The 16,564-nt window shown below is 45.8% G+C and overlaps 1 protein-coding gene across 10 annotated transcripts in view; it reads left to right on the top strand.

The window, feature by feature from the left end:
* Window positions 1–15,558, top strand: part of LOC111844975 (F-actin-uncapping protein LRRC16A-like) — a 75,150-nt gene extending 59,592 nt beyond the window's left edge. For 3 of the 10 annotated variants that reach the window (XM_023813953.2, XM_023813961.2, XM_023814029.2), the window contains 13 exons: window positions 892–1,067; window positions 1,460–1,547; window positions 1,679–1,819; window positions 4,903–4,920; window positions 7,497–7,563; window positions 7,766–7,959; window positions 8,039–8,145; window positions 8,438–8,930; window positions 10,992–11,040; window positions 11,584–11,829; window positions 11,993–12,139; window positions 13,334–13,486; window positions 14,089–15,558. In XM_023813953.2, coding sequence (XP_023669721.2) covers window positions 892–1,067; window positions 1,460–1,547; window positions 1,679–1,819; window positions 4,903–4,920; window positions 7,497–7,563; window positions 7,766–7,959; window positions 8,039–8,145; window positions 8,438–8,930; window positions 10,992–11,040; window positions 11,584–11,829; window positions 11,993–12,139; window positions 13,334–13,486; window positions 14,089–14,258 — 2,049 coding nt within the window. In that variant the 3' untranslated portion in view covers window positions 14,259–15,558. The remainder of the gene's footprint in view (window positions 1–891; window positions 1,068–1,459; window positions 1,548–1,678; window positions 1,820–4,902; window positions 4,921–7,496; window positions 7,564–7,765; window positions 7,960–8,038; window positions 8,146–8,437; window positions 8,931–10,991; window positions 11,041–11,583; window positions 11,830–11,992; window positions 12,140–13,333; window positions 13,487–14,088) is intronic. The other 7 variants (XM_023813980.2, XM_023813971.2, XM_023813997.2 and 4 more) reach the window with 6 other exon arrangements.
* Window positions 15,559–16,564: the final 1,006 nt, after the last annotated feature.

Here is a 16,564-nt window from a genome sequence, read left to right as displayed (position 1 = left end):
AGCTCCACAATGACGTGGTGTGCAAGTCCACTGGGAATTTCCCTGCTGTTCGTATTTTATCATTCATCTGATTGCTGCACAACAGAGCTGCCCCAAATCATTTAACTAGAAGCCTATAAACTGAACTACTGGGTTGCGGTGAATGTGCAAAATTTACAGCTCTTAATTTCTGCGGGCCGGATGCCAGTCATTTTGTCTTCCCCTTTCAGGCGTAATTACCTTAAATTATGGCTATGAAACGGGCTATGTGTAGGAGCTCGGAAAGGCGTATGTCCCTGCAGCTCGCTCAACCTCGATAATTGCAATAAAACCAACAGCCGCGTAGAACGTAAACATAACTGCAGATGTTTTCTACATTATGTATTTTATTTTCTCACTGAGACATTTTACTGGGTGATATGCAAATGAGATGCGGATTGTCTGCGTTGGTGCTACCAGTATCTATTCGTACCGTTAAGTATATCTCAGTGACAGGATAACAGATGTGTGGCCAACTCAGAGAAAAATCGAAAGCAGGTCATTCCAGGTAATTCCATTGTTGAGTTTTGGACCCTCTGGCATTGCACTCCACAATACGCACGCATTGAATTTCTTTGTTAGAAGGTTTAGTTTTTAGGGAATCATTTGGTACATATTGATGGCTAATATGATAAAGCTAATGCTAATAGCGTAGCGCTAATATGGTAAGGCTTATATATGTTAATATGCTTCCACCTTCAGTTCTTTTAATGCAGGTGAAAGCTACGTTGTTACTGTTAAGCATCTGTTGGAGTAATTAAATATTTATGTATGATTAAATACATCGTTACACTGTTGTTTTAGAACAAAGGCAGTAGAGGCCCAAAGGCACCTTGCATTCGGTTGGAATCTGTGGTCTCTCTCTTCTCTCAGAGCCTTCTGGAGTCCATGGTGGGCGCAGCCGAAGGTCTCTGCCCACATGTGATGAAGAGGCCAGACCTGCGGCAGGAGCTGAGGTTGGCCGGCGTGGGCAAGGCGGTCGTGCCCCGCAGCTTCGTCAGGGACACCCTCCTGGAAGAGTCTGGCGTCGACATCATCAATAAGATCAGGTGATGCCGACTATTTGCAGATGGTTCTGGAAGGAAGTTGATATCCAAATTAGATCAGATCCTGATCCTGATGGCACATCACCCTGAAGTTCTCTGTGAACCATGGTGGCCATACTGATGAAATTGGTTTATCTTCTGAGGGAACAGTTTTATTGGCTGCTTCCTTTCACAGCATTATGGGTAATGTCACACCAAGGTGTGTTTTTGTTCTTGCCATCCCACCCCCTTCCTGGTCCATGTTCTTCAAGCTTGACAGTGCTGAGAGTGGATGTTGGGGAGGTCACAGGTCACAGGGGCCCCCTAAGCGCCGTGTCAGCGGTGACCTTGCCCTCTTCCCCACAATGGCATTCCCTTCTTCTTACCTTTCCCTTTCCTTTTGTTTGTGCTCCCAGTGAGGTGAAGCTGGGATTGGCCTCGTTCCTCTCTGACCGTATCGTGGACGAGATCCTGGACGCCCTCTCCAGCTCACAGCAAGCTCTGGTGAGCCTCAGGGACAATATGGCCGCCCTCCCTGCACCCGCATGATCCTGATTTTGTTGAAGCGGTCCACCTTTACAATGGTTGAATATCGACAAGCATAATAAAATCTCCTGGCTATTTCCCTCCCCCAGGCAGACCACCTGACCAGGAAGGGTCAACCCCTGGTGCACCAGGAGTCGCTGGAGCTGGATGCCTCGGAAGAACGGACCCCCAAGCGGGCTGCCTCAGGGCTGGCAGAAGTGGAGCGGCTGGACGACCCGGAAGCTTGCATGGTAAAGCTTATTCCGCACCCTGCTGGTGAAACTGTAGCCACGAAAGACATCTCTGAGTTTTTCAAATAGTAAACAACACGGCAAGTACTCAATAGGCCTGATTAGGTGAATTACGAGGTTAGACAGATGATTAAATTCCTGGCTGGGACAGAAGCCCGCCCGTTGTCACGGAAACCGAGCCGCATTGTGTTTCCAGAGAGTGAAAAACATTCCGAAAGAGAATCAGCTGAGAAATTTAGCTCGTTCTGTTTTTTCACTGTAGTTACTTGTATTTGTTGGGTTTTATTGTGGAAAAAAAAATGGAAAAGATTATCACGACTGAGAAGTGCTGCGGTAATCGCTTTGGAGAGAGAAGCATTACCCATGAATTGAGGTGTCAGCTGTTTAGCTCATATTGTTTATGGCAGGGTTTCCCAATTCCGGTGCTGGAGGGTCAGTTTTCAGCACAGTCTGGAGATTTCCCTGCTCAGATACACCTACTAGACCTGGCAATTAGCTGATTAAGATGTTCTTGATCAGGGAAATCCGCAAACTGTGTTGAAAACTGACCCTCCAGGACCAGGATTGGGGAAGGGTGGTTTACAGGCCTTTTGTGCATCGCTGACAGAGTTTGCTGTTGTAATTTATTGGTTCATTTATTGGGTCCTACAGGCAGATCAGTGTTATCAGATCAGTTTCCCCGTATGTCAGTTTAAATGTGGTATATTTACTGAATCTGTAATTTACAATCATGCAGGTAGGAGTCTGTCAGCTTGGCCTATTGTATCTGCCAGGGATTCTTTAAGGTCGTATTTTATTTTCACCTGACTGGACAGAAAGCCTTTTTGGTCCAGGCTAAGAGACTGGAGGGTGTTTTATAACTACTATACTACTACAGTCACTACTAGGGCTGATGCCTTCACGTCACGATGTAATCACAATTATATGTCACATGTGCAATAATCACCAGGGCTTTTGATGACAGGTGAAACATTTGTCCGGTCGCCGACTTTTCTGTACTTTTATGGACATTTACTTACATATACAATTTGGTAAGCAGATCTCTAGTGTGCCTAAGATATTAATGAGGTGCATATTGTGAAGCCCAAAAGTCAGTTTGCAGAGCATGTCGCATCATTGTTTTAGTAAATCAAGGAAGCGACAGGCAGTGAGGAAAGGAACAGCTCAGCAGCTAGAACATCTTTTAAAGAGGAGATATTGTGGGTAAACGAGGTAAAAAGATGTCGGTGGTGCGTCTTGCAGTTTAAAATCCGACACGTTGATTAAATATTACGATACTTTGGATTTATACGGATTACTAACTTTTGGGTCTCACACTATGCATCTCATGAAGATCTTACGCACACTATTAATCTGCTTACCAAACTGTGGGCGTAAGTAAACGTCCATGTCGTACCAAAAAGCCGGTGTCCGGACAAATGATTACAAGTGTCATCTGAAGCCCTGGTGATAACTGCGCATGCGGCATTTAATTGCGATCACGTCACGACAGCCCTAGTCACTGCAACATTCTTCTTTGGCTAAGGATCACCGAAAGCCGTCAGTCAGCACAGGGCCGTAGCTCTGCGGCTAAACCCATGTCAGACCAGTGAAGCGATGAATACTGGGAGGGCATCACGATCCCAAGTGCAGGAATCTCATCACGTACATCAGCTCAGGGTTTCTGTTATCTCCCTGTCGACTCCATTGCTTTGGCGGCTTTGGGATTTTACTTTTTCATACAGCCTTCGATCTTCCACCGTGAAAAGGTTTGCGTGTAGAGTGTTTTCCTTATTTCCATATAGTTCTCCCGTTTCTGGATGTCGTCCCCATCTCTGAATATCCTGAAGAGTGTGTTCGCAAAACCCCAAAAGTCTGAAGGCCTATGGCAGGTTTTCAGAAATAATTCCACATGGGTCACATTTTCATTTCTATTAAAGTTATTTTTATATACCGCCCTTCACAGCAGAGTCAGCACAAGGCACTTGAGTGTGCGGCAACCCGTTCCCCCAGAGAGGAGCCATATTGGGTCTGATGGTATTTAGCCTGTCGACGAAGCATGACACAGGACCTGGCCAGTCAGCATGTAGTTCATCTCTCTCTGCCTGAGCTGAAGGACCATGAGGGCTCAGCTTGTGTAAAGACAACGTTCAGTCCTCACAGGTTGAACTACGGGCTTACCTTTGAGATTACGACCTGGGGGAGGGTTACGCCCCCCCCCCCCCCCAGCTCAGCTGTCAGCCTCCCGGGGGGGGGGGGGGGGGTATTTCCCCAGGAGGCACGTACTGTAGCAGGCTTGATAACAGCACAGTACGTTTGACTTCGGCACCTAAACTATTGACGCTCTAACGCTGAAGGCAGGGATCGACACCACGGCGAATTCAGCTGGACGGTGTGATTAAAGTGCACTTTTTACCACGCATATGGTATTTAAAAAATGCAACCTGCGTAGTTTTTTATCTCGGTAAAAACATTTTTCCATGGACACCGACCAGCCTTGCCATGGACGTGTTTGTCCATTTATGGAATGATTTACAATCCCTAACTGAAGATTCTAGAAGACAAAGAGATGGGGATTGCTGATTAGCCTTAAGACTTTGAAATGACCTGAGTGAGGACAAATATCCTTCTCCTCTTCCTCTTCCCTCATTCATGTTTCTCTTACCGTATCTTCCTCTGTCTTTCCTATATATGCATTTTATTCGTATATAAAGTACTGTATCTATCTGTGCCTGTATATCATTCATACAGCCCGTATACTGTACTGTACATAAGCGGTTCTCAGAAATTCCCTCAGAGAAGCCCAACTGTTCGGCCCGTTTGTCATGTTCCGCTAACAGCGCGTCCAGCTGAGTAATTACGTAATTAAATACTCAGGAAGCTCTTTATTAGCTGAAGTGTCTGTGCAGGAACATAACTAGTTCCCCGCGTCTTGCCGCAGGGCTGCTCGTGACCACATGGTGGCGCCGCTGCGCCCACAGGGCCTTCTGTCCTTTTTGATTATCCTCCGCTTCCTCACAGTGTCCTCTCTTCTCCCTGTTCTTCTCGTTCTGCTCTCTCTCTCTCTCTTCTGTCCTTCTCTCTCACCCCTTCGCCCCATGGAGACTCTGTGCTGCTCGAGTGTAAGTAGGATCCGTCTCTCCGCTTTGCCACCTTCCTTCCTCGCTGTCGCTTCGCGCACAACGTCACCCCCACCCCCCATCTTCTCGGTAAAGCCTGATCCGAACCCCACTGCTCATTCCTGGCAGACACCGAAAGATTGGGCTGGACTCACTGGCTTGACAACAGATTGAAAAACCCACGAGCCCCTCGCTTGGGCTAATGAACCATCAACTTGGTCTTCTTGACTGGGATGCAGACTATCTATGCAGAGGGTGTACATCGCTGTTCCATCTGTTCTGCAGTAGCTCCTGGTCAGGGGGGTGGAAATCCCTCAATTTGAGAAGCGTCTGTCCTCTAAACGCTTTTCCGATTTGGAATCACACCGGAAACGTGTGGGATGGCGTGCCGAATCCGCTTCCTGACCAGCATTAAATCAGTCCGCTCTCTACATTACGCTTGCTGTCCATTACCCCCACCCTAATGATATGCGTGATTAGGCTGCTTCTGGCTGATGTACTAGATCTTAACATTAGCTGTTTGCCATTAACTGTCCGCATAAGAGTACATTTGTACACATTTCACTCTAAAGGCGCTTTTCCACTGCACTGGTTATTTAAAAAAAAGTACTGCACTTCCAGTGTTCGTTTTCCATTGGCGGCGAAAGACTGGTCCGGGTGCACAAAGACATCATTAAAACAGAGGCAGGGTGTTTTAAACTGAATTCAAATTTTAGTGTATTATAAGACTGGGCGATGTGTGATTATAATATCGACATCGCATGTTATGCACATGCAATTCTCACAATGCGAGGAGTGCGATAGTCAGGTGGATTGAGATCAGGTTTTCTCACACCTTCATACTGTCTGGACATTAAACTACGAGTGCAGGGAGTTACGTTTCACTAAAACGTTTTTTTTTACTGCCGCTGCTTTTGCACAAGCTCTGCACGCGCTCCCGAGCTGTATAAATCACTCGCAGACACTTCTGTGAAAGATTTAACAAAATGAGTGGGGTGGACAAAATCAAACAAGAAATGGTCACTAAAAGCTATTCGCTTTCCGTTGTATGCAAATAGTTTGGATTCCGTAGAGATAATACTGAGGAAAAGCAAGTCGTTTGTTGGCATAACTCGCAGTAAAACCACCAACTTATTTAACAGACTCTGTCGGTAGATTGGTAGAATAAATTCTGTTTGGCTGTAGTTTATTTTGGATAGATTTTGAACTCCTTTTTGCTTCATAAATATCACAGTATTTAAATTCATCGCGATTCTTAACATTTTTCTCAGCATATTATAACATATAATTTCTCGTCATGCCATCCAAAACTCGTTGAACCTTTTTTCTGACCGGATTGCAAATAAAGCTTGAGTCTCCATTTGTCCACACATCCACTATTATTGCTTAGATTTTTACTTCATTTATAGTCATTTTCTGAATCCCTATAATTACACTTTTTCACCTCTGGTCCATGTAGGCTACTGGTAAGGAGCTCCTTACCTCTGCTACTGGACCGGAAATCAGTAGAAAAGGGAAATTACTAGATTTTTAATCCCAAAAGTACAGTACCTGGTGCAGTGGAAAAGCGCCCGCATTTGATCTTATCACTTATTTCTGTAACAGCTGTAATGGTTGCTTTGCATTAATTTTTATTTTGGAGTAACGAAATGAAGTGCATGGTTAAAAAAAAGTGAAAACAAATTTCATTCGTCAGTTAATTCCTATTTAACAATTAGAACAGCAGAGTCCATGCTGAGACGTTTTTAGCAATTTTTTATTTTTCTTTTTAAACTGGATACCACGCAGGCGATTATGCTACACTAAAGATGGCTGCTCTAGTTTTTGCGATTATCTCAGCAGTGTGACTGTTCAGGGTGATGGGTTTCCATCCCGCGGAGACAACCAGTGGGTTGCAGGGGAGGGAGACGGAGGTTACGCTGAGCAGCAAGCTAACTAGATTAAGGGCATGACCATCTGATGTGAGTCAAGGCAAGGTTAGCGCTTGCTAAATAAAACATGTCCTCAAGGGGGCGCCGTCTAGGGATCCAGTGCCCGTTTTAGAAATTACTTTAGGCAAAGGGAGAGGGAGGGAAAAGGGGGACATCTCCTAGCAACCCAGCACATACTCAACACTTGGTGTTTCAGTGCTGACATCCGTGTGGGAATTTTGCTGTAAAAGTCCAAGGACAGGATACTTTTTCCAGTCATGTGTCTGACAGAAACTCGCTTTGGTTTGTTTTGGGTCAACTGGCTGAATCAGGGCCTCGTGAAAAACTTGATTTTAAGCCTTTGCAGTGTTTGTGAAATTGCTGTTGGGCAGGTAATTCTAATGCTGTGGGTCTCAGTATCACAGTTGGTAAAGTTTTAATGAGGCTGTTGGCACACAGCAAATTTTACAGAGAATCTCTCCTGCTTGTTTTATAATGACTCAGTTCTGACTGGTGGTCAGATCGGTGTTAGGTCTCTGCGTGGTCACTCCTTCCCGGCGCGATCCACCTCGGTGGCAACAGCGCCATCTAGAGGCAGGTCTGTCACTTTGCCCTTCCTCTGCAGCGTGACCGGTCACTCGCTCACAGCCCACGTGTCTCTCCTTGCAGATGACCCCCAAGTCGAAGAGGAAGAGTATTCACAGTCGGATGCTTCGCCCTGTGTCCAGAGCCTTTGGTAAGTTCACCTCTATACCCCTCCACAGCCGCTCAATGCGATTAACCAGACTGGGCTGTCATGGCTGGGGGCTAGCTTACAGATGCAATTCTGTAATTGTTTGCCATTATGAAATTGAAAAGCCCCACATAGAATTTTATTAAGAGGTGGGCATCAGTCCTATCGAGTGGCCTCTGATTGGTTGTTGTTGTGTGTCCGTCAGAGATGGAATTTGACCTGGATAAGGCATTGGAGGATGTTCCCATTCATGTTGAGGACACGCCCCTTTCCACCAAAGCAGAAAAGAAGTCGTCTGCGGCGATGGGGGAGCTGCCCTCGGAGGAGGGCAAGAAGCTGCAGCACTACACGAAACTGCGGCCCAAGCGGAGCAAGAAAGTGCGCTCCAGTAAAGTGCCGGTAAGGGCAGCCTTTGGTCCTCCCTGTTTAGCTGGTCAGCTGAGCTTGACTTACTGATAGCCTGAGTCTCCTCTTGCAGATCAGCACGGCCCAGCCGCAGGAAGGGGAGCAGAACGGCCTCATGGGGCGGGTGGATGAGGGCGTGGATGAATTCTTCTCCAAGAAGGTCACGAAACTGGAGACTAAGTAAGGGCCTGAATGGTGCACACAGTTCATAAATCTGTGAATGATTTGGGATGTGTTCCTCATATCATCCATGTTTTATGTTGCAGTGCAAATCATGTGATCTTGATTTAGATAAGGGTAAATCAAACTTGTAATGATTATTCCTGTTGATGGGAATGTCTCTGAAATCACATGTGAAGTAAGTTTTTTTTAATGTTTTTTTTTTTGCCACGCTGAGATTTTTTTGGCCTGTCCTGTCAGATGCTTCACGTCGCCGCCTGTGGTCGCTGCACTCTCGCTTTCTCTTTCCCAGGAAGCCCCACCTGAAGTCCTCCGAATCTCAAGACGGCGAGAAGAGGCGGGACTCGCGTAAGGGCGGCTTCCTCAACCTCATCAAGTCCCGCTCCTCCAAGTCCGACAAAGGCCAGGCGGCCGCTGCTCCGACGACGGTCGCTTCGGCGACGACCGCCCCGGCGACGGTCACCCCAGCGACGACTACTCCAGCAAACTCCGCCCCAGCCTCGGCGGGAGCGGAACAGCCCCCCTCCCCCAAGAGCAGCCAGCACAGGAGTACTGCGCCGGATCCGGCCAAGAGCAAGGAGACCAAGGGCGCGGCGACGGACTACAGCAGCAGTTCGGACCGCTCAGAGGAGCTGAAAACCCCCGACTCGGTGGACGAGCCCTCGGAGGGTGACGGCAAAGGAAGCCCCCAAGGCAGCAGGCGCTATGGGGTCCAGGTCATGGGCAGCGGCCTGCTGGCCGAGATGAAAGCCAAGCAGGAGAGGAGGGCAGCCGGTGCCCAGAAGGTCTGTGTCCACACACCAGCTGTCTCTGTGCTAGCGGCGCTTGCTGTGACGGTAGGGGGTGGGTTCGCTTCTCCCAGATCCCAGTGCCTGGAAGGCGAGCCCATCCATATGGGCCTCAGTCTCGCCCACTACCTTCTTCTCTCCTGCCTTTATGTGCTCACCGTTTGGAGCATCACTGCTATTGTCATTTTCCGTGTTGATGTTGCATTAATTTGCACAATATTGCATCATGAACAAAGCCATAGTCCTTATGAGTATGTATGCATTTCTTGCACTGGAGATGATTGAAGGTAGGAGGCGAGTTCCTGTCCGCCTGGTCCTGCGTCCCGAAGGCAAGCCAGACCATATGGGTTTCTTCTGCTTCCTCGTTCAGTTCGCCCTCTGATCACGTGACCCTCCTTGGGTTGCATGTCACTCTCCACGGTATCGTAGTCTGAGGCGAGCCCACCCCCCCCCACCAACACGACACTGTGGGAGAGGGGGGATTGTTTACTACGCCGTCGTGAGCGTGACATGGGTCTGGGATTCCGTCCAGACACTTTGCCATCAGAATTTCTTAACCGGAGGCGATTCACACTTATGCTTTGAGAAATAATTTTTAAAAAGCACAGATTGCAGAGATTTAATGCAGCACAGCAGGGCTGGTTTATGCTCTGGGTGTTTTTTTTCCATTAATTTTTATTAGGAATAACTAATGGAAACATTTATGTTTTTTCTTTAACATCAATATGTTCATTATTTAAATATCCAATGGTGTTTGCATGTTTATTTTTAGAATTTGAACAATTAAGGATTGATTCACTGCTAACTGAACGATTTATCTGTTCAACAAATAATGAAATATCATACTGACCTAGTTAAAATGAAGTCGTTTTTATTTTTCTGCAACTCGGTTATCATTTAATTGAACAATTGATTTTATTTGAATGTCTACGCCAGTCATGTGACGGTCTTGTTGGGAAAGATACTCTGTGGCTCTTGTAGCGTTTGCTCCACGCTCTGAGAGCTGAACCTGTAAGCAGCGGGATCTTTCATCTCCTACGTGAGGATGACCTTTGTCTTGTGTGTAAGTGCTGCCCCTGAGTAGATGTTCTAGGGCAGTTTCTTAAAATGGTCCCTGGGAGGGAGCAAAAACGTGGACCGCCCGGGGTCCCCGAGGTCCGGCTTAAGAGAGCCTGTTCTAGGGAATTTAACTTGTACTACATAGGCTTCCTAAGACAGTTCTGTGTAAATGTAGTGCCCTCTGGTGGCCATTAACTGGTTTTCAGGACTTCGGGGTTATACAGGACTGTCAGCTCTGAACTTAAAGTCAAATAGGAAACAGCTCCATTGTCCTTTATTCTGGATCATTCTTTGTGTGATCCAAAAGGATCCATGCAGCCTCAAATCTGCCAAGGGTCTGTGAGATTTCAGGTCAGTCTGGGGCCATGCTTAGTGGTGGTGGGGGGGCGTTCTGCATGGCTGCGTGACCCAACACTCAAATGTGACCTTTCCACATGGTGTGCGCGTTCAGCAAAGGCAACCCGCCTTTATTATATGGGTGTTTGCTCTGGGGGGGATTCCCTCGTCAGTGGGGAATGTGACAGACCCCTGTAAGAGGCTTTATGGTATTTGCTCATGGGGGGCTACGCAGAAAGCTCCCCCTCCCCCACAGAAAGCTCGTGTGATTTTATCTTGTGTCAAAGCATAAAATGGGGTCATGGAAAGGATTTGAAAGCTGGGGTTAGGATGTGGGGAAGGTGTCGTTATGCCAGGCAGAATTAAGCTCAGATTTTTTTTAAATATGCAGCGGGGGCTGAGCCCAGCAGGTCATGATGCTCAGGGGGGGGGGGGGCAAAAGAACTCCCCCGGTTCTGTGACCAAACATCATGTTTGCCGCGTGACACAATTGGGCTTGCAGGATAAACACGATGTCACATGACAAAGGTAGCAGCAGCAGACTACATGATACGGCTGTCGAATGTAAACACAGGCATCCTCTGGTTTTCTCCATGGGAGACGCCGTGAAGACTAATGACTCCTGTAGCCAGTGACAGATGGCTGCTTTGTGGTCTCTTACAGGCCCCCGACGTCTCGTCTGGTCCAGACAGGCCCGATGGCAGCGGGCCAGGTGAGTTTACCGGACAGGGCTAGGGAGGGGAGGGGGGAGGCTTATGTGAGCAAGGCCTTATGGGGGGGAAGAAGGTTGCTCAGTACCTGGTATTGAATATGGATGGCTCAGTGCGTTGTGGGTTCGAATCCCGTCTCCACTCTGCATTTCTGTGTGGAGTTTGCATGCTCACCTATTGTGGCATAGGCTTCCTCCAGTATGCCAGTTTCCTCCTCCATATATGGATGTACAGTTAAGCCAAACAGCATCTCTAAATTCCCTGTGGTGTCTCAGTGTGTGAGCTCTGCGACAGACTCACATCCCATTAAGGGTGTCCCCTGCCTTGTGCGTCTTAGGCTCCAGGTTCACCACAGGGATAACAGTTCAAAGATGCATGCATGCATTTAATTGCAAAGGAATTTATGTATGAATGCATAGGAATTTAGTTCTTTGACATTTTTAATTACAATTACTTACTGGAGCTCTCCTTGCATATGTGTCGTCTTGGTGTGGAGTGCAGTCCCTTAACCACTACGCCACCTGCTGGTTTTTTTTTACCGACAGTGAGGGGAAACTCATCCCGGGCAGAGAGCCGGACGGCTGGAGCCCCAAAGGGCGAGGGTGACGTCAACTCCCCCGAGAAGAACCCAAGGAGCGAGGGCAAACCAGAGGCAGCTCCCAAGCCCCGAGGCTCCGCTTCCAACCCACCCCCGGCCAGCCCCAAGCCCCCGCCCCAGGGCCCCAAGCCCGCCGTTGCTGCCCGCCCTGCCATACCCCAGAAACCACGCACTAGCAACAGTCGGAGCACAGGTACGTGCGGGTATGACCAGCCACCAGGGGGAGCTCCAGGCCTCTTTGTCTACAAAATGGCTCAAAGTACTGTTATATTATCAGCCAACACAGATGGTGACATCTGTCTGCTCTTGTTGTCTTGGCTTCCCGTGTCATTACATTTCCTTCTGCCCATCCGAAGATGAAAGCTCGGAGTTGCCCGGCGGGAATGCATCCCCCAAGGGGATTTTGATCCCTCTCCCTATAAGGAAGTCCTCGGACAAGGAGAGGGAGGGCCAGGGAGGCCCCCTGCTTGGGGTATCTGGGAGCAAAGGGTCTGCTGAAGAAGGTAGGTTCGCTCAGGAGTTCATGTCTTGGTTTAATCAGCATTGCTGTACAGTTAAGGAAGTAGTCAGTAGAACCACCGTTAATGGCAATGTCATGTGACCTGCATCTGCAAGCCCCGCCCACCCTGCACTGCTATTACGATCAACCTGTTTTTTTTTTTTGAGATTTCGAGTGTATTTTTTCATGTCATGTCTGTTGGTCTGTTGGCCATTTTATGTCGTTGGTTCGTAACGATACATAGTGAACTTATTTCTGGGCAATGTTGCTGACAATTGTTGCTCGGGCACTGGGCAACAAATTTCTATTTGACAAACTTTAATCGGCAGTGGGCAACATTTCGTGATCATCCAGGTCCAGATGAGTTGCCCTTTGTCTCACCTGGTTGCCAGCTGCCCGGCAGCATTGCCCTGTGTGTCCTCACCTTTAGTCTTTCTGTCACTCCATGCATTGTTTTGATTTGAGTGTGAATTCTCCCCAATCACAGCTTGACTATTCTCTCTCAGACGGATCACCCAAACAGGACGTCCCAATCTGACAATTCTGTTAGACTCCGAAGCTCCCCGTTCATTCCACCCTCCCTCATGTGCTCTGGGCTCACAGTTTAAAAAAAGCGCCCTTAAAATAAAATCCTCATCACACCTAATTTTAGGTTTGATGACATCTAATTTTAGGAAGTAATTATTCCGGCCCATTTATCAATTAGCAGCTGCGGTTTCTAGAAAAACTCAATGGAGGTTTGAATTTCGCAATCTGCCAGCTGGCCTTCAGGTGGCGCTGATGTCCCCATGATGTCACATGTTATGTAACTAACCAGCCCCACAGAGTCAGTGTAAGGCAATGACTTCTCAGACTTTTCACGAGCCCCATGAAGTTTTAAACATATTTTTAAAATAACATTAAACCCAGAGACTTTCTAACTTTATGGAGACTAATTCATGCTTGATGACAGCATGAAATTATTAACCGTGTCTCATGCATTAACTTGGGAGGATTGCTTGGAAGGCATGGAAAACAGCGAGACAATATTTCATATCATCTCATGCTCTCTGTGCTGTGATGCTGAGCAACGAGGGTTATCACTGACAGTCTTATCAGAGAAGATGTTGATTCACCAGTTAGCAGATAATGTAGCATGAGGCTAATTAGTGGGGTCCTTTGACGAATAGAAGCTAAAGACCAGACTCCTCTTCCTCAGTGGATCACGCGGGAGATGGTAGCGTGTTTGATTTCTGTCAAGAGCCTGATAAGCCTGTGGCTGCCGTGAGAGTCAGACCTGCCCACCAATACAGTGCCAGCACTGCTGAGGAAGTGGGCGAGCAGGAGCACAGGATGTCCCGCCCCGAACCTGGTTAGACCTATCCCGTTCCACCTTCATCTAATACTTTTCAGCTTAATTTATCCCATTGGTCAGTGTCACAGTGTAAATGTCACAGTGTAACACGGTTCATTTCAGAAGCTTTCTCATGTTAAAACTTGCTCAAGAATAACATGTATGTTTTTGGTTTGACTAGAAATATTGATCCAGGAAAGCTGCTGTTAATGAATCTGGATACACTCTGACCTGTTCCAAATGACACCAAAACATTTTGCTTCCAGAGGCTGTACCTGTGAAACGATCTATTATAACGCAATTAATGTATCATTTAAAAAAGGAATTGCGTTAATCCAGTTTTAAATGGTGTCAGTTGGAATGTGCACATTTTTTGTCTTAAATGTTTCTTCGCTTCATGATTTGATTTTAATGTCATCAACTTATTTTTGTAAGTTTCTAAAAAGAATATAACTGTTCACTGAGGAGTTTTTATGTGGGGAAAAAAATGTATTTCAGGTTTAAGGTAAATTCAATTTCTTTTTAATTGACCTAAATGTAACCAGAGGTTTGTCGCTGGTGGCCAGTAGCGCCCCCTGGTGCTCATTCATATTGTTGTATCGTTCCCTCTTCACCGACAGCGAGGACAGCCTCTGCAGCTGATTCTTCACAGCACCAAAATCTCAACCGGCAAGGGTGCGAGGACAGCGGCTCCAGAGCCAAGGACAAACTGCCCAGCAAGGACCGGGGCCAGGGTGGGAAGTCACAGGATGCGGGCGAGGACCCCGACAAAGAATTTATTTTTATATGAGGGAACATGAAGCTCTGATTGAATATGGCAAATAGGACCCTCGTGTGTCCGTCACAGTCTCTAATCAGGAATCAAAAATCAAAGTATTCAGGACAGCGTACATCTACAATAATATTCAGGACCAAATCGAAGGAGTATGTTCGTGCGTGCTCATGTCAGTTGAACAGGTGGAGTAATCTTATAAATTGTAATCCATAAAGAGGACTTGCAACCCTCTTTTGATCCCTGTAACTGCAAAGGGAGACAAGCCATGGATCGTGCTGCATGTGGGACAGTGCCCGCGGTCACTGTGATTTACCGTTTCTGCTGTCTTAAAACAGAATTTCCGTTAGCGATCCACTTAATGGTTACTTTGGCCGGTATGCTGCACCTCCGATTTTCACTGACCGCTGTGACAGTTTTGCGCACCCAGGAAATGCATGAGGCTGGGAACGCATTGTTGCGCGTTACGTAACTTAACGTGCAGTGGTGTTCTGAAACGCCGTTTGCCTATACTCTCAATCTACGGAAGAAAACCTCAGCACTGTTGTCATTAAATCTGCCGAGTTTTGTTTCATACCTTTGTCTTGAAAATACTGCACTACTAACATCCCCAATACCGTGCAACGTGTTCCAACAGGACATCCCTTATACTCTGTGATTCTCAAGCCGTCTTATTTCTGTCTCATGTTTTCACCATAAAAATGTTTGCAGTTACCTTAAGTAATGAAAAAATAGGTGACGGGCTCTTGCCTGTTACAGACTGAATAACACATTGGTTCCTTGAATTCTGCCGGACATGCATGTGGAGTTTATGTACATACATGAAACATGTATTAATACATGTATGTACACAATGTATTTACACACACATTGTGTACACAGATCTTATATTGCTATGGTACTGAACTAAGCACACCGCTAAATGAAATTTTTATATATATGTAATTTATTAAAAATAAAGTGCTTAGTGATTTTTTTAATTCTAAACAATGCTTTCTTTTTTATTTAATAAAAAAAAGTATGTATATTGTGTTAATAACACAAAACGACTTTTAGGTTTCTTATTGCACATTAAGCACAATAAATGTAAATTTACATGCAGAAAGGGAAATGTAATGTTACACTAAATTCACATCCATCACTTCTGACATACTGGAAACACTTTTATTGGTAAATGGTTTTTTGTTTGTTTTGCTTCTCAGATTTTTATTATGCAATTTTTGGTCATGTAAATTGTTTCACTAAACTGTTATATAGGCTGTGGTTATTTCTTTATGTGCATATTTATACCAATTAAAACATTTTTGCAGACTGAAAATCAACTACTGTTTCTTTAAATGTTTGCCTCCTTTAGTAAAGTAACAAAATATACATGCAGAAAGAGAGATTTGACTGTCCTCTTTTTTGGAAATGTAAAGTGATACACTTGGTGAATAGTATACATTATTTATTTTAATGTTGAGAATTATTATTATCCTGGTGACCCTGACCAGGCTAAGTGGTTAGAGGATTGATGGATGGATGGATGGATGGTGGCTGAGGCCCTTCTAGGGACCTTGGGGGCCTTAAGCAAAAAACTTAATGTCACCCTCCAACTCACCCTTCCCTCACATAAATTATTTTAGCGTGGTCTAAATAATATCAATAAAGAAACTAATACACACAACTTATACTTTATTTTCATTTTTGTGAAAAGCAGAATAGACAAATAAAGCAGATGTCGTTGCCATGTGCTGTGTAACCGGCTCGGGCACCAAGTAGTTGCCTGCTTTGCCTGTTCCGTCGCTCTTCCTCCGAAGTTTGGAACGACCTTGCGTGTTAATGCAGCTGGAAAGCGGTATCCATGCAATTCACTAAAGAGCCACACGGTGGCAGTGTTCACTTGGAAAGGCGACAAAAAGTCGCACCAAAGACCGGCAATAACGTGTTTGCTATCTGACACTTACCTCCCAGTGCTGTAAAGTCAGCTGAGAGCCCTGTTTAGTGTATAAAATGGAGCCTTACACATAAAATTAGCTAGATCCTGTTTTTAAACTTCCATCAAATCCTAAAATCATACAAAGGTTGCCTTAATTCTTCTAATTTTTTCATTGTTATTGCATAACATTTTTTAAATTTAATTATTCATTTTAATGACAATAATTTATAAAGAACTAAAAAATATATAAAAATATTCGATTACAGGAAGTCTCCAGGTTACGAACGAGATCCGTTAGCTAAGTGTCTTAAAGTCGAATTTATAGGTAAGTTGGAAAAATAATAGGCCTACAGTACTAATAATAATAATTATACAGTAATAACAATAGTCAAGACATACGTTACTG

Source organism: Paramormyrops kingsleyae, chromosome 9 (assembly GCF_048594095.1).
Source record: "Paramormyrops kingsleyae isolate MSU_618 chromosome 9, PKINGS_0.4, whole genome shotgun sequence".
Classification (NCBI taxonomy): Eukaryota; Metazoa; Chordata; class Actinopteri; order Osteoglossiformes; family Mormyridae; genus Paramormyrops; species Paramormyrops kingsleyae.
This window is presented reverse-complemented; position numbering and strand designations above follow the sequence as displayed.